The 23880-nt window shown below is 43.7% G+C and overlaps 1 protein-coding gene across 1 annotated transcript; it reads left to right on the top strand.

Annotated features, from left to right (window-relative positions):
- The first annotated feature begins 1222 nt into the window (after positions 1–1222).
- On the top strand, positions 1223–23395 carry mrtfab (myocardin related transcription factor Ab). Its single transcript, XM_053413299.1, has 17 exons — positions 1223–1629; positions 8504–8569; positions 13117–13172; positions 13382–13457; positions 14075–14236; positions 15002–15165; positions 15316–15444; positions 15640–15699; positions 16259–16443; positions 16878–17040; positions 17576–17965; positions 18094–19122; positions 19381–19587; positions 19685–19777; positions 20305–20448; positions 21422–21482; positions 21570–23395. The coding sequence occupies exons 1-17, from the start codon at positions 1455–1457 to the stop codon at positions 22121–22123; spliced, it is 3714 nt and encodes a 1237-aa protein (XP_053269274.1). The 5' UTR covers positions 1223–1454; the 3' UTR covers positions 22124–23395.
- Positions 23396–23880: the final 485 nt, after the last annotated feature.

Here is a 23880-nt window from a genome sequence, read left to right as displayed (position 1 = left end):
TATAGCCAGCTGGCCTTTCTATTTAAAACAGTAGAGAAAGGAGGGGGGGTGGGGTGGGGGGGTTGGCGTATACCATCAGCATTCTGCAGGAGTCAGTTTGATGGTGGCAACTGGGCGGCGAACCAATCCAGAGTTTTTAAACAGGGTCAAAACACAACTGCTTTGGTTCTCGGGTTGCACCAGGCCTATAACTCTCATCTTTTTTCTCAAACCATATTTCCGGCGTCCCTTTGTGAGTAAGCTGCCTTTCCTCAAGGACAGACTGCTCCAAGAAAATTGTTTCAGAATTGCAGCGGTGATTGGACGTCAATCAATCACTTTTTAAAAGCCATGTGATTCATCCCAGTATCGGATTCATTCAAGCATCTTTGACAAAGGTCGATTATGTCCTATGAGGTCATCGCTGAAAACCGTTACTGCCGCTTCTACTCATGCCATAAAACCTGCTCATAGATTGACTGAGTCACCATTCGAGAGGGCGAGCCTGGGTATTTAGAGGAGCTCAGAAAGTGTTAAAGAACAGATTTTTGTCGCTGATGGTGTTTTGTTTGTGTGCATGTATTTCACAGGGAGGAGGTTTGAATGTTGCAGCCCCCTCCCCTCAGCCTGTAACTGTGAATGAATAGCAACAGCTGAGCAGGAGAACTTTATCGGCCACACTCCCTGCTCATGCGTGTTTGTGTGTGTGCGAGCGTTTGTGTGTGTGTAAGATTCAGGAGGAGCTGCAACCAGAGCAGTCTCTCTGGGAACTCTCTCTCTCTCTCTCTCTCTCTCTCTCTCTCTCTCTCTCTCTCTCTCTCTCTCTCTCTCTCTCTCTCTCTCTCTCTCTCTCTCTCTCTCTCTCTCTCTCTCTCTCTCTCTCTCTCTCTCTCTCTCTCTCTCTCTCTCTCTCTCTCTCTCTCTCTCTCTCTCTCTCTCCCTGCCGAGATCACTGCCGTCCTCTCTCCCTCCCCTGCTCGCTGCTTTTCAGTTTCCTCCCCTCTCGTCTCCCTTAGTCTTTTCATCCACAACTCGTCCCGTGGATTTCTTCACCCTCCCCTCCCCTTGTCTCTCTGGGCAACCTTCGCAGAGCAGTGCTGTCGTGACTTGCCGGCTGCCACTGCAAGGGAAAGAGAGAGCAGGAGGAAGAAAAGAAAGAAGGAGAAACTGAGCCAGACCAATCGATTACTCTGGTACTGAGGAGGCTGAGAGAGACACTAGAGGAGTGTCTCTCCTCGTTTTTCCTGCTCGTTCTGGTTGTATGGGAGTCTTCTCCGGCACTTGATCCACGTTCTTCCCTTTTGAGAGAGAGAGGACATCGAAGTGAAGGGACAGCTGGTGCTGTTTGGAGACGGGACTGGTCTTTCCACTCCCCCCCCTTCAGCCTAAAGTGCCAACATTTGGGACTTCGGAGGAGGACTCCCTTTTGCCCGAAAGGTTCAATGTTTACCAAAAATAACAGATCTCCATTCTGAATGATAATGCTGGACACCAACAACTGCCTGTCCTTTGAACTCTCCCCACCGGGCTCTCCTCCAATGGGAGACGACGTGGACATGGAGAAGGCAGGACTGAAGATGGATCATGACCGACATGTCTATCACAGCTTGAAAGAAGGTGGGCGATCGGGATATGCTCACAAGTTAACTGGTATGACATGTGTTTATGTGCCTCTGCAGGTTCATGTCAGTACTTCAGGACTTCATATAAATAGTTAATGGGGCTGTGCTAAAGATTAGAGATTCAGTTCATTGTAAGAAGGAAGGAAGTTAGTGGTTATATGGTCTCTCTGATAAAGCTTCTCTGTGTTAAATTAAAGAAGTGTGGGTGACTACAAGAGGAAATAACTTTAACCTGTCATGTTAAAGTCACACCGCCTGTTGTTCCAGGATTAAAGGTCCTCTGTGGAGTTTTCTTAGAAACCCATATTAATGTTTATATTCAGTTTTACTGCTGGCAGTCATTGTCCTCTTCACACTTTTTGTGTTGGTTCACATGCTGTACTCCGTTAAGCTTTAGAGCAATCTGTAGATCAGTGGAACACAGCATGAGAAACATCCACCAAGACTGTAAACACGTGTGTGCGAATGCATGTGGCAGAAAACAAACAAAAGACACTCCCTTATCAAAATATTTATTTTGACCATGGGAGGTCAATTTGCAGAATAGGCTTTATGATGTTGGGACTCATTCTGAGATTTAGATGTGAGAAGTAAAACACTTGCACAAACATCTTGTTCTGTAAAAACGGAGAACTACGGCAGCCAATAATAACATAATATATAAACAGTCAGGGCGACAATCGAAGGAGCTTAAGATTGTTTATATCGAACTTTGCAAGAGTCACAGAGATGACTGACTGCACGTGAAACAAACAGGATTCCTGGGAGGTTACACTAATGGAAGAAGGAGGTGGTTCAGTACAACGGAAACAAGAAAAGGTTAAAAGAAAACATGCACTGTCACTTCCTACATGACACTACAGCTGTCCACACTCGTTTTTATTCCTACCTGCTAACCTTTGCTTAAGTCTTCAAAGGTCTATATCTGTATCGAATCTAGAGCAAGTGTGAGTGACATGAACCACTGTAAGCCATGGAAGCTTTGGGAGTCAGACCTGTGTTCCTTGAACTTTTAAGATAATTAGTATTTTTTCCGATCCTCCTCGTCATCCGTCTTCCCAGAGCAGTGTGGCAGTGCGGAGGCAGCGGGAGCGAGTCCAAGGAGTGAATGGCTTTAACCTTGTATTGTTCCTGCCCTCTAGCCACTTTCCATTCTCGCTGCTGCATGAAACCTTCCAGGCCTGGCGTACACCTCTTCTCAACCAAGGCAATCAAACGACACGACTGTGCAAATGATGAGCTAATGCAGGAGAACATTAGCAGGCTTTCCAAATACAACTACACCACGTTTAATATCCTTTCTGAAAATCTGTGAGACTGGTGTTTGTGGGTTCGGCAGCTGGGTATGCGTCAGTGTATGCGTCAGTGTATGCGTCAGTGTATGATCAGATATGTTTCTGTCCCCATGAACCCACTTCCTCATCCAGTTCGGGCTTGTAACATTCTCCCTTCATGCGTGTTGCTATGGTGGGTGTTTGTTAGCTTAGCTATGCCAAGCATGGGGTGGGGGGTCTTCGGGGACGGTGACAACGTCCGACATGTTAAATCAGATCTAATGACACATGAGCGCAGCAGGATTAGCCCAGTTGGCCAACAAGAACCTGGCTCTGCCTCAGTGAGCTCCTCATTCTCCTGACGCCGCATTAACCTTAAATCCAAACCCGCTTTCAGGAGAGTGTAATGTATGTGACCTCTGGATCACTATAAGAAATCCCAGACAGCCACGGTGCACTGTTGCTAGCTCTGGGAACTGCAGAAGTTATAATGTGGAAAGTTTTATTTTATTTGTCTCAATATACAAACAACTATCACAAAACTTTTTACTGTGTGAATGAGTTATTTTATTTTTTACCTTCACCAAGAATATTATATTTTCACCGCTGTGTGTTGGTTAGTTTGCTTGTTTATTTGTCATCAGGAATCACAAAAATGACTGGACCGATTTACACCGAACTCGGTAGAGGGATTGAACTGGTTTTGACGGGAATAAAATAAATTCTTTCATTTTCTATAACTTAGATAGGGCTCTTTTAGACAATCTCATCAATGCTACATTTACATTGTCGCCCATATTACAACTATTGACGTTATTCAGACCAAGATATTTTGATTATGGTATTAGCATCAGTTGCTAATAGACTACTCCTTTCATATTCCAGTTTACACGTTACAAATCACGATCCGATTATGACTCATTACGTTCATCACTCCATTGCACTCTGCCAGGTAAAAAACACCAACCTGAAATAGTTGAATGAACGAAGCTACTGTTTACAATTGTGGATGCTCTCTTTCTAATTTTGCTAAAGCTACAACTCCCTTTAATGTTTTATCTATTCTTGTTAACATCCAGGGCATTTGTCGTCATGCAATTAACTACCATTTGTCAATCTCGCCAAATGCTGCGATAACTCCAATAGGACGTTGTAATGCAAATAAGAGATCGACATAATGAGACTAAGGTCAGAATACCTCATGTCTTCATTTATTAATTATGTATGACCTTATTTAGGTTAAGAGTCAGAAATGCTGTATATATGACAGTGTCTTATTTAGACTATTAGCTTAATGGGGTCAATATAAAATATTGGTGTCCATGTAAACGTAGTCAATGTCTCAGGAAATTACGTATGAATCTTGAAGTTAAAATCAGACAAATTTACTTGTTGAGATCGGTGAGTTTTTTGGTGCAGGTTATCAGACGACTTCCTTTTTTCGTTTATATCTCGGTTATAAGAGCTAGACAGATGTGCAGGGTAGGTTGGCCTTTGCAGAAGTACGCTCTCTACTGAGAATGACATTCTAGTGTAGTCTTCCAGCCATTATCCATACCGCTTGTCCTTTGAGGGTCACAGGGGCAGCTGACATGGGTGAGAGGTGGGGTACACCCTGGACCTCTCCCAAGCGTTTTGCAGGGCCAACATACAGAGAAAACCATTCACCCTCAGATTCATACCTATTGTCAATAAACCTAAACCCAATCTGCATGTCCTTGGACTGCTGGAGGAAGCCGGGGTACCTGTATAAAACCCATACAGACATGGAAAGAGCTTGCATTTCCACATAGAAAGGCTCTGTCCAAACCAGGATTCGTACCAGAACCTTTAGTGTAGTATTCATCAGCTGAAATATCAAGATTGGCATGCTTTTCTTTATTGCATAATAAATAATAAAAAAATTGTGTATGGCTGGGAAGACATTAAAGATAACTTAGCAATCGGAAATAAAAAGTTGATAGGTGGAGGCCAATTTAACCCCCCCGATCTCTAAATTAAGACATGAAGTGTGATATAATTCTGACACTGGAGCTGTGAACCGACAGGAACCCAGTATGTTGCTCTCGAGCTCTTTCTAACTTTACTTCCCTGTGACTTTCACTGGCACGCTGTCTGGCAGCAGATTGGAACGGTGGTTTGAGATGCCGTCTTGAAACCAAAAGATTACAAGCTTGACAGAGTAAGCATAACGATTGTTGTTCCTTCTGCCCGATCTAAAAGCTCTAAACGCAGCCGTCTCTGCTTTCTTGTGTGCCTCTTTCCCTCTGTGTTCCTTCACTCTGACTTTTTATGACTGCAGAGGCCAGTTTTGGCTGTGGCCTAGTATCCTAATAAAACCTGCCCTGCCTTTTCATCCTTTTGCTTAAATTAACCAAAAATGGCCTTTAAACCTCATTTAAGCTCCATAGTGTGTTCTGGTCTCCAAAAGACAAAGAATTTGTCATATTTAATCTCAATTTGTTTCAGCTTTTTGCAAATACACACACTTGCATAACTTTTGACTAGATTTACACGCACGTGTGGAAGCAACATGTGACATTACTGTAATAGACGGACTGGTGGGCAAATTTTGTTGACCCCCGCCTGGAACATTTATTTCAAGTTTTATTATTATAAGTTTTATTCAATTTATTTTATCCTTTTAATTTCTATACTGTCTAGGTTTTTCAGTAATTCAGAAATATAAACATTTCTGTTCTAGATTGATAAATTCATTTGTATAGTGATACCAACTAAAGGCTAACATAGGATCTACAATTCGAACACTAGAACACCAGTTCTGCCTTTTAATATTTATTAACTTTTTGGTTTCCACTCCCTTGAATCTTATTTTTTAACAACTAGGTAGTTATAACTTCCTTCATCATATGGTTTGGTTTCCCCACATCAGCCAACGGCTTCGACACCTCTGCAGCTCTTCACACCGTCAGTAGCATGCACGAGGTATCACTGCCGGACTAATGCAATTTTCTTTCCACTCAAACCACTGAGAAGATGGACTCAGTCATGGCTGACACTTGATCATTTTTAACTGATGCCTAAAAAGCCATTAGAGGCCAATGTCGCCACTAAACAGCCAGTACTTGTGCTTCCAGTTCACTTACTTTAAGAGAGGAGGAATAAAGAGAGGAGTGTGAACGAGAGTGCAGGGCAGAATAAACAAGTTAACTGGAGTGTCCTTGGTGCGTGAAAGGAAGGCGCACCGAGATTTGAGGCTGCAGAGGGGGAAGCGTAAGATTCTCTTTCCCAGAATAAACCTCTCAGTGGCGTGGCGTCCTATCCTTCACTATGCCATGGCACGGTCAGCATATCTGTGTGTGTGTGTGTGTATGTGTGTCTTTGCATGTGTGTGAGGGGTTTCAGGCAACACGTGAGTGTGTCCTTGTGCTTGGCAGAGAGGGAAAATTAATCTCTTAGCCGCCGCACAGATTGAACATATACATGAGCTCATCGGGCCCTGTTTAGTTCTCTGTGTTTACGCTGCTGAATGTGAACTGACATGTTATTGCTTCCAGAGGGGACTCTAGTTCTAGTCTGATCCCTCAAGATGTAAAGCATACACTTGTAAACATAACAGAGGAGAGCTGGGATCACCAGCGAGGATTTTGGAGCCAATGAATGACATTTACTTGCACAGGCAGTGACATTAATTAATGGGACTTGCCGTGTTGCTGTCCAGGCCTGGAGTGTTTGTCATAACAGAGGGATAAGACAGCAGCAGCTAGGCAGGACGACTAACTGGTTAGCTATCCTGTGAGCACCAGTGATGTCACTTTGTTAGTGGGAAGGAACAGGTGCTGCTTGTCCTCAAAGTAGCAGACGCAACCCTGGCCAGAAATTCTTGGGAAGCCTCGGTGGTGTGTTCCACTTCACACACACACAAACACACACAAACATACAAACACACAAAACTCCAGCAAGGACAACTTGTGCGTGTTAAACCAGTCACAGCTGAGTGGAGCTGGGCTGAATCTTTGTGTCATCTACAGTTTATTTGATGGAGCAACATATTCATTCCTTCCTCTGATTGGATCAATCTCTGCGATCTTAACATAAGGATGAGCAGAAAATGTGTGTCACATCAACAGGCTATTTCAGTGGAACTGTGATGCAATACCAGTCAAAATCAACCACAGATAAACCATTATAGTGTAGTTGTGTGCAGTGAAGACTTTGTGTGACTGTTTTGCATATTTCTGTCGCAGTCTGTCATCACACCTTGAAGTGTCTGTGTGGTTACTGAAAGGTCAAACTCGCTTCCTTAAAATGTCACTGTGTTGCAAGAAAGCGTACCAAGCAGCAGGTCATAAAACACAATGCACTTGCCTGACCCTGCAGCTTTCCACATTTAATTTATTATTCTGTAAAAGTTCATGGCTGTGTCTAAAACATTTTGATTTCACTGTGCAGTATAATCATTATTTTTCTATCTTTATTAAAAAGAGCATGATCGTTTAGTTTGAGACCAGTACTTGATTGGCTTCAGTTTACAATTTTGTAACGCTTTCGCTCAAAACCCTGCTCTTGCGCTTAGATTTGCTTTGCTTGTGTTTAAAATGTGCGACTGCTCTCAGATATTTTTTGCTTCAAAGGATGTCCTGCGCTCCAGCTTCACATCTTCTCCTTGCACCCACACTGCTTGTTAAAATATCCGCCCGCACGGCACTCTTGAAGAAGTTGGACAATTTCATGTGTCAACACTACATCTTGTATTCTAATGGTCATTTATCTGGTGGTCCTAATATAAGCACAAACATTGGCTATTTGAGTGTGAGTATGTTTTTGAGTGAAAGAATTTACAAAATCTGACAAAATCAATAAGTCCTTTTAAACGGAGAGACCAAGATCTTGAATAAAGAAAAAACTCTGTGGTTTTTGATTTAAAATTCAATGTTTGTGATGAGGCTAGTAACAGAAATAGAATTCAGCTCAGGAGATTATATTTAAAATGTGTTCAACTTTAAAAAGCATAAAGATGAGAACAACAAATGAAGTTTAGTGTTTGCTAAAGGGTGAAACATGCTCTTTGTGTTTATCCTCGTGTTCCTCAAAACTCTCTCTCCTAGTCTCTGTTATGTAAGCACTTCCTGTTTTGAAATGACGGCGCAATCGAACCATATGCTCTTTTTTTGGGGGGGTGGACTGGGACTGGGACTGATTTAGTTTCAGTCTCAATATTCATTGTTCTTTACACCATTTTGATGGTTTCATTACTTTAGTGGCTGTTCCTGCTTGGTGTCCCTCTTTGATGAATGGTGACTTTTCCTTTCACACACATCTTTGCACAGAAAAAAAAAAAAAAAATTGAGTAACAGGAAGTTTGTAGCACTCCGCCTCCTCTGTAGCTTGAAAAAAAAAAAGCAAGAGAGAAGGGGGAAATGGGCGGTTGAATTGGGTGCCAGCAAGAGCAGGTCCTCTTCATGTCAGTCCAAATGCAGATTGGTTCCCCCTCCTGAGTTTACGCATACAAACGTTGCAGATGGACTTGTGCTCAGTGGACAATAAGGGACAATAAGGACGCTTTAAGAGCCCAGAGCTCCATCGCTGCAGTGTTGTTGCTCTCACGGGCCATCACTGACTCTCTTTTCTCCTCTGTCTCCCCTCACCTCCTCTGTTTCAATGCAGTCCTCCAGCTCAAACTCCAGCAGAGACGAACACGTGAGGAACTGGTCAGCCAAGGGATCATGCCACGTAAGTGTCTTTAGTGAGTGTATCAAAATGTACCGTGTTGTGCAACTTCCGTAATGCATCCTCAGTGTGGTTAGTTCCATACGATATGCATACATATGGGATCATTTTACATCAGCAGTCAGTGATGCTCATGCTCTATAACAGAGCAACAATGAAAAACTTATTGTGATGCTTCCTAGATCCCTGATTAGGGCAGTGTGTCTTTGTCTTTCAGTGGAGGTCACAGAGTTTCCTTCTCCAGCATCAGACTGTATGTCAAACCCTGTCAAAGGTTGATTATGATACGTATACAATACCCGTGCTCAGCTATATGCGCATGTTTCATTTATTCACATGCTGAACCTTAAGCTGTATTATTTCTAGTTATCCACATGTGCTAAACGGGATATTTCTGTCATCTGTATCTGTTTGCTTGTTTTTGATATAAAAGCATCTTCAGGGAATAGAGTATTCTGAAGGTTAAGGCTCTCGATTAACTTTGTACAGAAAATGACAGCCCTTATCTACTTGTTACTGGAATGAGTTTGTGCATTCTGTATGTGTCACATTTTGTGGTGTCTTTGCACCACTTTGTGTTATCAACTGTGGCAGCTTCCTCTTCTTCTGTATTCACTTCCTGTTTCGGAGTGCCACACAACACAAGAGACAGGTTTTTTTTTGTTATTATTATTCTTTTTTTATTAAATGCATGTAGGTGTTAGGCTTTTCAAGAAATAAATACTCTAAAGCAAGGCAGGCACATGGACACGTAGGCCATGATGATGCTGCTGTTTAAGTCGTGTTCGTAGAAACAAAAGATGGCCTTATTCTAATTTGTCCAGCCTCAGTTTCATAATGAACCAACAATTATTTTTACACTCATAGTATCACAGAAATGTCGGATTGAGTGTTTTGCTCCATTGCTGCATTGTCTAGCTGTGTGCAGCACTATTTGCTGCCTACTCGCTTGCATGCATGCACCCCTGCTTCAGCAATAGATTGAATTAATTCTGTGGGAAACACTGAAAAGAAAGTGCAAAATTATTCTTGGATCTGACCCGTCAATTTTTTTTAGATCCACTCCAAAATTTCAAGCCTTGGGCCATATTCCATCCCTCCACTAAATGTCATGGAAACAGAAGTTTCTGTGTTATCCTGCTTACTTACTAACAAACAGGTTGAAATGTGAATCTTATTCAGTCATTGACATTCTCTTTTCTTTGGCTTATTATCATCTTTTTACATATCCCTCTTTATTATACATCACTACTACTGCTAGTTAATGGTAACATCTGAACATGAATTTGCAGAGTCTATTAAAAAGTTGAGTTAATAAAAATGCACTTACAGTAACTAACCAGGCTCAGTTTGTATGCGTTAGGCATGAGAGAGTGCACTGGAATAGACACTCAGGCCAAAGGCTTGTTGTGGTCCACAGAAAAGAGTCTCACATTGGACCTTTTAGCCGTTACAGTAAATCTGTCTGTGTGCTCCTTATGCAACCGGCCTCATGCCACACCATTAGCTGCTGTGGGATCAGCATGTACTGGTGGAATGTTTCACCGTCTAGATACTCGTCTGGAGAGATGCAGAGATTAAAAACATAAAGAGAGAGAGAAAGAGAAGGCGTAGGTTTGTATGAGAGGTATTAAAAACTGTGTTTGAGCCCAACCAACAGCATTTATATTTACTGTTGCCTTGAGACTCAGCAGGGTAGAGCGGAGGCTGTTCAGCTGTCACAGTCCCTTTTGAATTATGGGAACATAAAGATCATATGAACTGCTGACGAACCAGGAGGGGAGGGTACATCATCATTCATCTACTTTCAGCGGAGTCGAATCACAATGATATTAAACTGTTCCCATATTCTGATGGTTTTATTTGTATCGTTGGCCAGTTGCAGAGGAGACAGTGAGCGTTAGGATCTAATATAGATGATGTAAATGAGAACTTTCTACCCTCCTTCTCCCAGATAGTCTCGGGCTTGACCTCCCAACCCGCCGCAGTGATGGGCCTAAGTTGCTGCCGTGTCAATATCTGCTGTGTAAATGTGAAGCAGGGCCTTTCTGGATCAGAGAATGTAAAAGGAAATAGTTACGTTGAATTAAGAGGTTAAATGCCTCGACGTATGGGTGACCAAGCAACGACAATGCTCCTCTGTCTTTGGTTCAGTCGTGTGATGCATGTGTGACATAATTGACTGACGGGTCAGTGTCAGGCTAAAGTTTTCGCAAAGCAATGTGAATTAGGTCATATTTTATAACAGATAATTGTTTGCTTTTTTTTAATTTTTTTTTTCCATTTTTAAGTTTCTTTCATGTTGTTAATATTTAAATAGTTCACCAGTTTGTCAGTATTGCTCTTGAATCAACAGATTTTGAGAAACATGGCCAGTTGCTCAGTTTGCTCATCAGGCTAAATCTCTGTTGTGTTGCCACTGAATTTCCTGTGATTGTGCATCTTGTTTGACTGCAGTCAGATACACAACACAGATGTTTGTGTAAATTACATAAGTGTAGCATAGTGATTGATTTTGCAGTTATAAAGGCCAGCTGTTCAGACATTCAGCTAAATCACATTTTAGCAGAAGGTAGCAACTACGGCAAAAATATTAGAGTGGAAATATTATAGATACTGAGGCGGTTGAGAAGCTGGCAACTACGTGGTGAGAGAAAAGCTCTTCTTTCTAGATGATAGTGACATGATCAGCTGACCCGTGGTCTGTTATTCTGCCACCTTGTTGTGATCTCAAAACCGTTTGTTTATGTCACAACTGGTATGTGGATCTTCTTCTTTCGACCTCAGAGGTTGGGACACAGGAATGCCTCCCACCCCCACACCCAGTCATCTGTGGTACACATACAATCGACGCCCCGCTGGAGCCACAAAGTCCACCCTCACACACCCGTCACAGGGATTTCACCAGCTATGGACCAATCAGACAATTGCTGCGTTACATCATGTAACTGCCACCGTTCTCTATATATCCTTCCCTAAATAGACCGAACCTCTCCACCGCCTAGGCCCAACAGTTCCCGTAAATCCAATGGAGCTGAACCAAATTTTACACACTCATAGATATCAGTCTTCTAAATGTGCCTGATTTTAAAAAAAAAAAAAAAAAAAAAGAAAAGATTCTTGTACCTTAATTTAACTTAAGAGACCTTCAAACATTCAAGGGATATTCACCAACCAAACACAGGCCACAACTGGAGTGCTACATTTATATAAATATCCATTGTTACTCACAGACATTGACGCCCCCACCCACACATGAGATACATTAATGGCCAGTCATGGCTGAGTACAGTGATGAATGTATATTTTCTTTATGCGCAGCGGTCCATCCATCAGTCCACCGTCTCCTCTGTCTTCATGCTCCTTAAAAAAAAAAAATCAATGACGGGCAACTGGGCATCAAGAATTGATGTTCCCCACACTCCCGGGCCCAGTTCATCTATCAGACTAAATGCAGACAGTCGGCTTTGGAAAATAGTTTGGCCTCTCCACTCTCAATAAATCTCAGTAGTAAAAGTCGGTAGTGTATTCTGTTTAACTTTAAATCTATCATGAAGCAGGGTTGATATGAGAAAAAAAATCTCTGGATTCATCAGGATATGAGGATCTTGCATGAGAGAAGATTTCACTACATTCACTTGGGTCATGTGTTGAATTCTCAGCCTCTAATCGGATCATGTGTAGCATCGAATCAAATGTAGATTCACAACAACATCTGACATCAATTCAAACAAAGACAAAGAATACGACTGTATGAAATAAATGTGAACTCCCCTACGGGAATTAGTTACATTTGGGTTAATCAAACTGCTGAGTTAAGTGTTGACGGTTCTTTGTCGGCTGAGTTTCGTGCTTATTCTGGTCGCTGGATTAACCCACAGTTCAATTCATACTAAAATGTGGGGCTGTGTCGGTCTGGCGGTCCACCCATCTGTACCTGATTTCAGATTACATTCCATTGGGTGGAATGGTTGTACCTGGAGCATGCGCAGTCAATGTCTACAGTAAATGCTGTCATAAGTTTTGAGCTGCACGCAGGGAAAACATTTCTATCTCACAGTGTTGTATGGGTTCTTTCTTGGTACATGTTCCATCCATCCACCATGTTTCTTGCTGATATATTCTGTAGTTTTTGTGTAATCCTGTTGGAAAACCAACCAGCAGACGGGAGAGAATACCTGTCTTTTATTGGGACTAACTCTTCATTTAGCTCCCTTCTGTCTTGTATCATGAACCGGTCTCTGTGATTGTTTTTAATCCCCCAGTGGGATTCATAAAGTTGTTTTAAATTTAATTGAATAACTTCTTTTCAGAGGACCTTTTTTAATTCTGCTCACACAGAATACTGAGAAGTGACCACTGTGTGTGGATTAGAATAGCACCACTGACCTTATGTTGAAGCCACTTCCACTTTGACTCTGCCTTCCTCTATGGTTGTATCTATTCTCACCAAAGGTTCTCACATAATCTTTTGCTCAAAGGAGCATCACATCTCCCATAAGTCAGTGAGAGCTGCACTCATCTCTCCTCATCCCTCTCTCTCCATGCAGCACTGAAGAGCCCGGCAGCCTTTCACGAACAGCGGAGGCTTCTGGAGCGAGCAAGGGTGAGTGTCTTAAACACAGCATGTTACCTGCTCACAGGACGTTTGGAAATGGTGGATACCATATAAACAGTATCAAAGTTAGCACTTCTCAGATGTGCTTGCACATTTATCGACCTGGTTGAGACTTTTTGTTTTCTAATGCTTCATCTTGTGATCCTCTTTCATCCATCTTCATTCCCACCATGATGTGTCTATTGTGTTTCCCCAAGACCGAGGACTATCTGAAGAGGAAGATTCGGTGTCGTCCTGAGCGCTCCGAGCTGATCAGGATGCACATTCTGGAGGGTGAGTTCTTACCTTCGAGTGGACTTTAGGAGTAGCAGGTTTAAGTTAGGTCGATGGACGTGAAACTTTATTTAAAAGGAACCATTCGTTCACCAAAAAGGAACAATTCTAGAGATAAGGTTAGTGTACAGTTCCTACTTCATGATTATTTTCTCATAGTAGGCAAGCACTACAGTACATGTTCACTACAAAACTAATAGATCAGGTCTCCAGCTACTGTAAAGTGAGTTTGAAAGTCCTTTCCCATGCTCCACAGTTATATCTGCATGTTTTTCTTCTCAGTTTGCAGTGCAGCGATGTGTATGCTAATTAGACCAGTTGATACAGTTCAACTTCTTGGTACACTGCTGATTTAAACTTTACTTTCAGGTACCAACAATTTGCATTTTAAATTATAAACTTGAATAGTAATCCAAAAAGTGCCTAAAAAGTCCTTATTATGCAGTATCGGGTCTTCAGAAAGCCGACATCCTCTCCTCCTGGATCTGCTCAAAATATTTAAAACAAATATCTCTTGATTTATATCCCACAGATACAAGGCACTGCCATCTTGTTCTTGTTGTAGATCAAAATGAATCACTTCATCAGTTGACATTGCCCTGCTGTCTGCTCCACAGAGACATTGGCAGAGCCGTCTCTGCAGGCCAAGCAACTGCAGCTGAAGAGAGCGCGACTGGCTGACAACCTCAATGATAAGATCTCCCACAGACCTGGTCCCATCGAACTGGTTCACAAGAACATCCTGTCGGTCACCTGCTCTCTAGAGGACTCACTGCTGGGTAACTACACACACCGCAAAACATTCACTTTTGTCGGTTCTAAAATATGTTTGCAACTAGAAAATATGGCAAAACATCATGTAGTCTAAACTAGGCAGTACTGACAGTAATGGTTTAAATGTCGTTGTAAACAGTGCACATAAGCAGGTTTAGATGAATACACATTTGCAATTGTTGACACACACTTACAATGACATGGACACTCGGGATTAAACAAAAAGCTCTCGAAACACCTTATTTATCCAGACTGAAAACTGTATCCTGCGTACTGCACCCACAAACACTTGTCACTTAATTCACTGATTAATATACTGATTTACGGATGCATGTTTAATTCATTGGGCCATACACCTTAGGATAGCAACGACCTGTAAAATGTGACGTATTTCCAGTCTGAACACACCTTTAGCCGAGCAATTACAACATCCAGGTATCTCCACACACATGTAATACATTGTGGTGCGGCTGAGTGTATAAACACACTCTGTAACCCAACAGCCTTTGACGGAAATGACGCATCAACTATGTTTGGACATAGTCCTCTTTTGAAACTTGGTATGATCCACAGTGTTGCATAATTTCTCTGAAGTCACTCATTGTTCTTTTACAAGCTTCATCACTTTGTGAGGACTAAACTGTTACTGTTACTATCCTAAATCTGTGAGCGGTTTCCACTGGCCAAATATCTTTGTAACAAACGACCAAGTGTTGCCATAGTAACCCTGCAGTTTGGCTGAATATGAAAATGTTTCTGCTCTGTCACAGATTCTCCAAAAGGAGCCGGGGGAGAGAGCTCGTCTCTAGACGAAGACAGCAGTGATGCTCTGTCGCCAGACCAGCTGACCAATCACGACTCTCCCCTGAGTGCCATCCCTCAGCTGTCCCCCCCTGATGTACCCACCCAGAATGGGGACATTTCTCCCACACAGGTACCAACATACCATCATTTAATCAATTAAACTTGAAATGAATCAAGTTAAACTAAATTCAGTAGAAATTAAATTGGCGCAGTCTTTCATAAAGCAAAGCAAACAATGGATAAACATGACCACACCTTTAACCCCTCGTATTTTTCTCAGTTCTTCACACAGGCCCCTCCTCCGCCTCCTCCCCAGATGATTGCCCCTGCTCTGTCGCCGCCCCCAAAATTGACAAATGGAACAACGATGATTTCAGCAAGTCCCCGCTCCTCTTCGGGACATGCCAAGGTGCGCTGGTTATATTCCTGTATTCCCACCCACAGTCGGGGATGTTGTACATCCTGCAGAATTGATGACTTGTGAATAAATGTGACCATAATCTCTGTGCTTTGAGCAGTTATAAGTGGCTAACCCTCCCTCATCTCCTCATTTCCTCACTTCCTCCTCCCAACCCCATTTCTTACATTCTGTCTGCAATCTCAGGCCAGGAGCTCAGATCGCCCTCCACAAAGAAGCAAGAAATCAAAGGACAACAAACCCAAGGTTAGAGGTCTCTTTGTTGTCATCATTACAAGCACTCACACAGGATTTATGGCTCTGACGGGTAATGTTTATCCAAAATCATGTTATATGACCAGACATGGAATAAGGGATGATGACAGCAGGTCAGCTTCTAGGAATTCAAATGGCGTTTCATCAAGACGCATTTCTCATCAACTTGCTTCGAAAAACTAGTGAGAAATGCTGTCTCCTGAGATTTAGAAGGGCCACTTAAAGAGCTGTTGTTTTGGTGTCACTTCCCGTTGAACCACAAATTGATGTCATTTTAAAATCATACAAGGAGATATTTATAGTAGAAGAGGAAGAGATACCGTTTTCTACAGCCATTGTGTCTATACTGTACCAGAACAGAGTTTCTTACCTGGAAATAAGCTTTTGTTGTAGTTTAGCTATTACTATTTCCACCGAAATGTACTGAAAGCACATGTCCAGTAACTTGTAGACAAAGACAATGCAGGATTACACAAATCACAAATCAATGACGTCCAATGGTGTAGAAACATTGAAGACATTTTTAACCCTCTTAATCATCTTGGTGCAGGTGAAGAAGCTGAAGTACCACCAGTACATCCCTCCCGACCAGAAGGCCGACAAGGAGCTCCCGCCGCCGATGGACTCATCCTACGCGAAGCTGCTCCACCAGCAGCAGCTCTTCCTGCAGCTGCAGATCCTCAGCCAGCAACAGCAGCACTACAACTACCACACCATCCTGCCCGCCCCTCCCAAGTGAGTGTCGGGCATGACTGTGTGTGTTTGTGGATAGTGTGTGAAGATTGGTTGTGGGGCTTTTATGTAAAAGGGTCAAGAATTGTTTCTTCCTCTTACTAAACCTGTACTCAGACTTAATGTCTGCAGTGAAGCCTTCAGGCCGTTGTCAGCATGACTTCCTGTCGTTCAGCTGTGGCTTGTTGTGTCCATGTTGAAGTTTTTTTTAGATCTAGAGCAGTAGTCATGGATGGAAGGCTTATGTTTAGACAGGCCTGCTGGTTTGTTTTTAAGAAGAATGGTTAGGTTGGTATATTGAACATTGGTGGAGCCTCAACCGAAGAATATGAAATTTGACTTAGTTTGACGATGCGATTATTAAAAAGTCATTTTTAGAAGATCTTTATCAAATTAAATTTGAATATTCCTACTTCCTCTTTTCTTTCTCCTCTCAGGCCTCCAGCCGAGCAGTCCCCAGCAACCAACTCTGGACCTTCCCCCTCCCGCAGCGCTCCCTCCACGACCACCCCAGCCCCTACCAATCAGAGCCGTCAGAGCCAAACTGCAGTAGGAGGAGCCAAACCCACTACTCTGCCTGCCAACTTGGACGAGTTCAAAGTGAGTTTGAACTAATTTGAACTTTCAAGAGTCATAAATGTTGCTGCAAGGAATCTTTAGAACTCATTTAGTTTTTATGGAAGACGTTAACTGCCATCTGTTGTAGGAGATCAGGAAGTGTGGGTAGCTGATTGTCACTAGTGATCAAGTCTGTTACTAAGTGCATTGAATTTGCAAACCAGGAGTTTGAGAAATGGTTAATACACATTCAGTTTTTATCATCTCAAAATTGTTATGCCCACATACCTCCATGCATCTTTTCCATTGGCATTGTTGTTAAGCATTACATCCACAAGAGGGCAGCGGCCACACATGTTCCCCCACTTTTCCTTCACTACCACACGACTCTGCCTGTTATGTAGTTTCCCTCCAGCTCAGCAAGTCTCTCCTCACAAAGTTCCACTAATTTCTTAAATTTCTTCCTTATGTCTTGTAGTCGTGTTTGTAGTTGTTTCGGAAGTAAGGACAGAGTGTGCTCTTTCACTCTGAGTTGACATCTGCTCTATAAGTACCGGTCTGGTTTCTCATCCTCCAGGTTGCTGAGTTGAAACAGGAACTGAAATTACGTGGTCTGACCGTCTCCGGAACGAAGAATGATCTCATCGAGAGGCTCCGCAACTACCAGGAGCAAAATGGTGGCAACGCAGCGGTTCTGAAAAATGGAAAATTGCAGCAGGGCGCCAACTCTGCTGCTGTCACCAGCATATCCTCTCCGACTACATCCACAACTGCCCTTGACCACCAGTCAGGAGAGAACATGTTTAAATTAGCTTTGTCCTCAATGGGTCATGCGGTTCCTGGGAGAATCATGCGATTTGGCAGCACCAGCTCCAGCCCGCCTATGTCGCCTACTCCATCTGAGAGGTCGTTGGCTGGGATGAGTCCGGATGAGACGAGCTGTAATGGAGACATGTTCGGGGAGATGGTGAGATCTATGATGTGTGAGAAGATGGCCTGTTTATTGGAAGATTATTGGTGTTAAGTTTAGAGTGATTATTGTAATAAAGAACAGTCTCCCTTCTAACATTCTCTTCTTGTGTTGTTGACCTTCAGGTGAGCTCTCCTTTGACTCAACTCACCCTGCACCCATCTCCTCAGCCCTCGTCAAGCATCTCTCCACTGTCACAGCTCTCCCAGGTCAAAGAGGAGATCCAGAGCCCGTGCAGTCACTCAACGTCTCCAGCCGCCTCGAGCCAGCGCCCAGAGTCCCTGCCAGGCGCAGCCATGGACTCGTCTGCTGTGGATAAGGACCAGATGCTGCACGAGAAGGACAAACAGATCGAGGAGTTGACCAGGATGCTAAGGCAGAAGCAGAGGCTAGTGGAGACCCTCAGATCCCAGCTGGAGCAGGGCAAGGTGACGGCTGGTGTAGTGGTGAAGAGGGAAGGAAGTGAGAAGAGCAAAACGGCCCCAGAGATTAGACTTCCGACTCTAATAAAAGCTTCGGCCATTCAACCCCCGACTCTTCCTAACGGCACTGTGGTGAATGTAAAGAGGGAGGTGGAGTCTGAGGAAGAAATGGAGGGAGTAACAGATGAGGCGCAGTTAAAGAAGCTGGCCCAGCCGATGCAGTGCTCTCAGGAGACCCTGCTCAGGCTGCAGCAGATTCATCGGCTGCAGGCAGAACAGCAGAAACAGCAGCTACAACCCAAACAGCAGCAAAGTCAGGTACAACTGCAGAAAGTAGCAGAGGCTAAATCAAACCCTCAAAAACAACAGCAGCAAAAGAAAGAAGCTCAAATCCTGCTCCAGCAGCAGCAGCAGCTCCAGCAGCTCATCATCCAACAAACCCAACAGAAACAGCTGCTGGCCCAGCAGAAGTTAGCCCAGCAGAAACTGGCCCAGCAGAAACTCACACAACAGAAGCCGGTGCTGCTGAGCCAGCTCAAACAATCCCCAGGGCCAGTTCAACAGAGCCAGCCGAAGAACCAAGTTCAGCTGAAGCAGGTTCAGGTGCAGATCCAGAACCAGTCGGTGGCGAGCCAGAGGCCTGCAGCTACCCAAATCCAGCAGAGGAAACAACTGAGGGCTCACCAGAGGCAGCAGCAGAAACAGCAGACGGCAGCTGCTGCCACACAACAGGTGAGGACCCTGTGGTTTCAGACACTTCAACTAATTTATCACAATCATCAGTCCGATTTCAGTGTCCCTATAATCTTATTCCTAATGATTATAAACTAATGAGTGAAAGAAAGTAAAACGACCCCAAGCACGTTTCTTGTGCTGATCCACAATCTGATCTGGATCAAATCGACGTAACAAAGACATTAACCTTTATTCAGACTTTCAGGTGTGAAAACGCCCTTAATGATATTAAAATAGTAGTTTTTTCATCCCCAGGTGACTCCAGTCTTCATCAACCAACAGAACGGCACTCCGGTCCAAACTCAGGCCATTTCATTAGACGTCCTCAAGGCCAACGGCGCACCCACACTGGTCACCGATAGCAACGGCAACCACTACCTGATCGCTCTCACCAGTCCCTCCCAAGGCGGACAGAATGGAGGGTCTCCATTGGCCAAAAGCAACGGACGCATCACACTGCAGGTATGATAAAGTTCATGTTGTGTGCTGAACTGCAGTGGGTTACGATGGGATTGAAACATTTATCTACATCTACATCTGCTTGTCCCCCTTATTTCAGAGATTGCTGTCGACTCTGAATAAACCCCCAAGCACTGAGAGCCAATCAAAAGAGCAGGTGGAGGCCGAGCCTGTGAGCGAGCCAATTAAAAAGGTACGACCTAGACTCAATAAAACAATATCAATTATTATCATCTGATGGGAACACTTCTGTCTTTAAAAAATGTTTGGCCTTATCGCACTTCACATTCACATTAATTACCAAACATTTGTCATTCATTCAAAATAGATTTAGATTTTTACATTTTGGATTAGTTTTGCATGACCTTCCTGATCTTCAGACACTACATTTATATTTATATTCAGTTCTCAAAACTGTGTTGGCTTGTATTAAAAAACTATCTATATAAAAATAGTTTGCTTTTATCCAGTTTTTTTTAATCAAAATGTACTGTAATGTAGCACACTGAATTGTAGGACGATTGTCTGCAGTAACATCTTTCTGCCACTGAGTGTCGCTGCTGTCACAGTTTAGTGAACCAAACTAACTCTAGACTGGTGAAATGTGGAAATAATGTTTCACTTGATAATCACAATTTATCAATCATAATTAACGATCCAGTGTTTTCATGTCTGTGTCCAAGTCTAAACACGTCTTTGCTGTGTTTTCTTTCCCTCCAGGCACAGAAGGCGGGGCTTCACCTGGACACCAGTAGCGTCCCACAACCCTGTCACCAGTCGGTCACTGCTCCTCCCAGCCTGCAGCCTTTCTTCGACGACATGTCAGAGAGCGAAAGCCAAAGCAGCCTGATCTCATCTCTTAAGGTAGCGTCGCGCTCTGCCCCGCTCCCAGTGCTCCCCGGCGTCCTGTCCTCACTGCTCTTATTACAACTTTAGTAACTTTTTCTCCTTGTTTCTCTCCTTTTTCATTTCATCACTCAATCCTGACAGAGAGAGGAGTTGTGTCCGCCTTACGACCGGCACACACTGTTCACCCCTCCCTCTCCCAAACCCAACACCTCCCTTCCTCCTCAACGCTCCAAAGTATGTCTTCCAGCACGACTTCTCTTTCCGTCACTTCTTTAGTGATCTTCTGTTTTTCTGACTGTCCCTCCATTTTCCCTCCTTTTTCTTCACATTGAGTTTTGTGTGTGAATGTTTACTGAACCTAGATGTGTGTGTGCCTTAAAGGAAAATTCCAGCCTCTTGTACTTTCATCAGTTTAAGATTATGAGGTTGCCCAAAGAGATGTTCAGACACAAAAACCGGCATCAACAATGCCTCTGATACTTTGTAAAATGTCGGGTCAGGGATCGGCGAGAAGGCAAATCTATATCCCGATTCAATACCTCATCTTTGACGTATATTAGTTTTACCGAGTTAAAAATGCATTTTCCTTTCCCCAGGAATCACTTTGCTAGCTAAAATGTCAGCAATGTGGCTCACAGAATTTAGACATCGGGCCTCTGTCTGAGCGCTCCACAGATTTCTGCGTAGTTGTGAATGCGTCTGAGGATAGAGACTTCTGATGTGTTGTTCATGTGTGAAAGGCAAACTCCAGAGAAAATCTAGACCCAAATGTGTAGACATTCTCTGGAGTTCATGTCTCAAACAGATTCTATCCTTAACCATCTCAACTGAATGCTTAACAGGTCCCCGTTTGCGCATGAAACATCATAAGGAAAAATTGGCCCCGAAACGCCAAGTTTATTTCTGTGTTTCAGGAGGTGGAGCTTGTTTTGGTGTTTGTCTTTTCTGTCCTTGGTGGCTGAGGAGTAATGTGTTCCTCTGTTAACAGGAGAACGGCATGAACAGTCAGCAAATGGACGACCTGTTCGATATCCTGCTGAAGAGTGGAGGTAATGAACTGTCCTAAACACAGACAGAAAGACGTCATGAGTCTGTGGTCTCCAGCACTGATGAGTTTTTTCTCTTTGCTCCTTCAGAAATCCCCAGCTTCAAGTCCAACCCAGACCCTTCCCTCGCCCCTCTCCACTCAAACCCACCCTCCCCGTCCTCTCCCCAATCTCCCCTCCACCTCTCCCCTCCATCGCCAACAGACCCCCTCATCTCCCCTCAGCCGTGCACTGGCAGCGGACGCCTGGAGGACTTCCTGGAGAGCACCACAGGTGCCCCTCTGCTGGGAGTGGAGCCCGACGGCGCCCTGACGCTGATCGACGACCTCCACAGCCAAATGCTGAGCACGCCCAGTATCCTGGATCACCCATCGACCCCCATGGACACGTCCGACCTGGGCTTCTCCCCCCACTCCACGGGGTTGGACTTTGGCGACCCCACCTTGGACAGCATGGACTGGCTGGACATCTCCATGGTGGGGAGCGCCAGTGGAGGGAGCGGGGGCGGCAGGGGGGACAGTGGAGGAAGAGGAGACGGTGGAACGAGTCTGGCCCCGCTGGCGCCACACACTCCGCCGAGCGTCTTCTCGGCCGATTTTCTGGACAGCACGGACCTGCAGCTTCACTGGGAGTCGTGTTTGTAGCTCACCACACAGATGGACTCACACTTGCTCACACTGTGTAAAGGCTCTGTCTTCATTTCATGCACATGCAGAAATTTGTCTATGCTGTCTCTACCACTGCAGGGGTCACTGGCACATGCACTCACATTTACACGCATCTCTCTCACTGGCTGTTACTCTATGCAGGCGAAAAAAGAAACATAAATGAAATTCATTTAGCCGACTTGATCGTGGTGGGACTGAAGTGGACTTTTAGAATTTTAATTCTACTGGGATTCAAACAGAAGACTGTTGTATCCCAAATTATGTGTCCTGACCTGCATTTCAACCGAGTTAAAGGGGCTATGTGCAAGTTTGCTATAGCTACATAGCTAGCATTAGCATTAACAGCTGTTTACTCACCACTCCAGCCGAGAGCTTCAGCCATCTTGTGTTTGCTCCCCGAGGAAGGTCGTCTTCTTCGGGGCAGACTGGACACAACAGTGACGAGGTGGGCCGGCTGGGCCGGGGCTAGCTGGTTAGCATGCCAATATCGGTAGAAGAAATATAAAGATGGAAACAGAAGCAAAACATGAGAATTGGCTTCGAATGGAGATAAATAGAGGAATGAACTGCTGTCTGGGTGAGGAAAACGCTGTTAATGTAGCGATAGCAAATGTTTACAGTCGCCTCCTTTTTAAAGGGAACCAGTAGAAACTCTAGGTCACTGTAATAAAGTCAATTCAACCCTTGGAAACGGTTTGACAGACGAGAGCCGGCGCGAGCTGGCGAGCGACTGTCGGCGGAATTCACTCGGTCTCCGCAGAGCGTGTGTCAGTGCCTCCAAAATTTTGCACTTATGCTGAATCTGATTGGTTCAAAGGGGGCGTTTGGGTCGGCAGCCAAATCTTAGCACTGTGCGGTGAGGCTGAGCGAACACCGTCATGTGTCACATTGATCAGCTGAGCCGCGGATGGTGTCAGCCTGAACCCCCCCTCCACACTAGTACAAAAAAACGAAACAACCATCATTGGTTGAAAGTTGCTGTTGAGATGAACCATATCAGTGGCAACGGTTTGAATTGAAACCTCATTGGAGGCTGCGTATTATTGGTAACATTATGGTAGACCACTATGTATTGCTGTATATGGGGTGTATATTATCAATTGTCCATATGACTATTTTTCTTTGCTGGTTGCTTTAGAATCGAGTTGGCCGGCTGGGGAACATGGGGTGAGGTTTCCAAAATAATTGAACCTTGTCATTTTTTTTAAAGAAAAAAAGGTAAAAAAAATAAACATATTATAAAAAGTCTGAGATGTGTTTGTTTTCATTTTCACAACAGAAGAACATTTACAAAATAAGTCTATTCTATTTACGATTAAGTAACATATCATTGAGATATTTAATGACTTGATTAACTACATACTTTTCTTGTACATTGTCTCTGTATGACTTGGGAACACGTATATCACAACATTGGCTTCAGCTTGGCAACATCAGTTAAATAAATTCTCAAACATGTATATAAACCACACGCATGATCAGTTTCAATATATGAAAAACATTAACTATAAAATCTTCATTGCAGATATACCAGGTAGGATGAAGACAACGTTTTCCAACTCCCCTCTGAACCATAGATGCTAATATAAAGCTCTGTGCACGACCTCCAGCACACACACAAGACCGTGTATTGTAGAACTGTTTGAGGAGGACTCCAAATGATGAGGATTAATTATATACATATATCATTCAAAATAAGTATGAGGGATAAGATTGATCATTACTAAGAATTA

The sequence above is a fragment of the Pleuronectes platessa genome, chromosome 21 (assembly GCF_947347685.1).
Source record: "Pleuronectes platessa chromosome 21, fPlePla1.1, whole genome shotgun sequence".
Taxonomy (NCBI): domain Eukaryota; kingdom Metazoa; phylum Chordata; class Actinopteri; order Pleuronectiformes; family Pleuronectidae; genus Pleuronectes; species Pleuronectes platessa.
Note: the sequence above shows the minus strand (reverse complement) of the source record. Positions and strands in the feature narration are given on the sequence as shown.

Excerpts from the sequence above, each read along its gene's own strand:
- mrtfab (XM_053413299.1), top strand. The coding sequence starts at position 1,455 with ATGATAATGCTGGACACCAACAACTGCCTGTCCTTTGAACTCTCCCCA. Across the intron at positions 16,444-16,877 it reads ATCCTGCCCGCCCCTCCCAA|GCCTCCAGCCGAGCAGTCCC; the intron begins GTGAGTGTCGGG and ends TTCTCCTCTCAG. Across the intron at positions 19,778-20,304 it reads TGAGCGAGCCAATTAAAAAG|GCACAGAAGGCGGGGCTTCA; the intron begins GTACGACCTAGA and ends CTTTCCCTCCAG.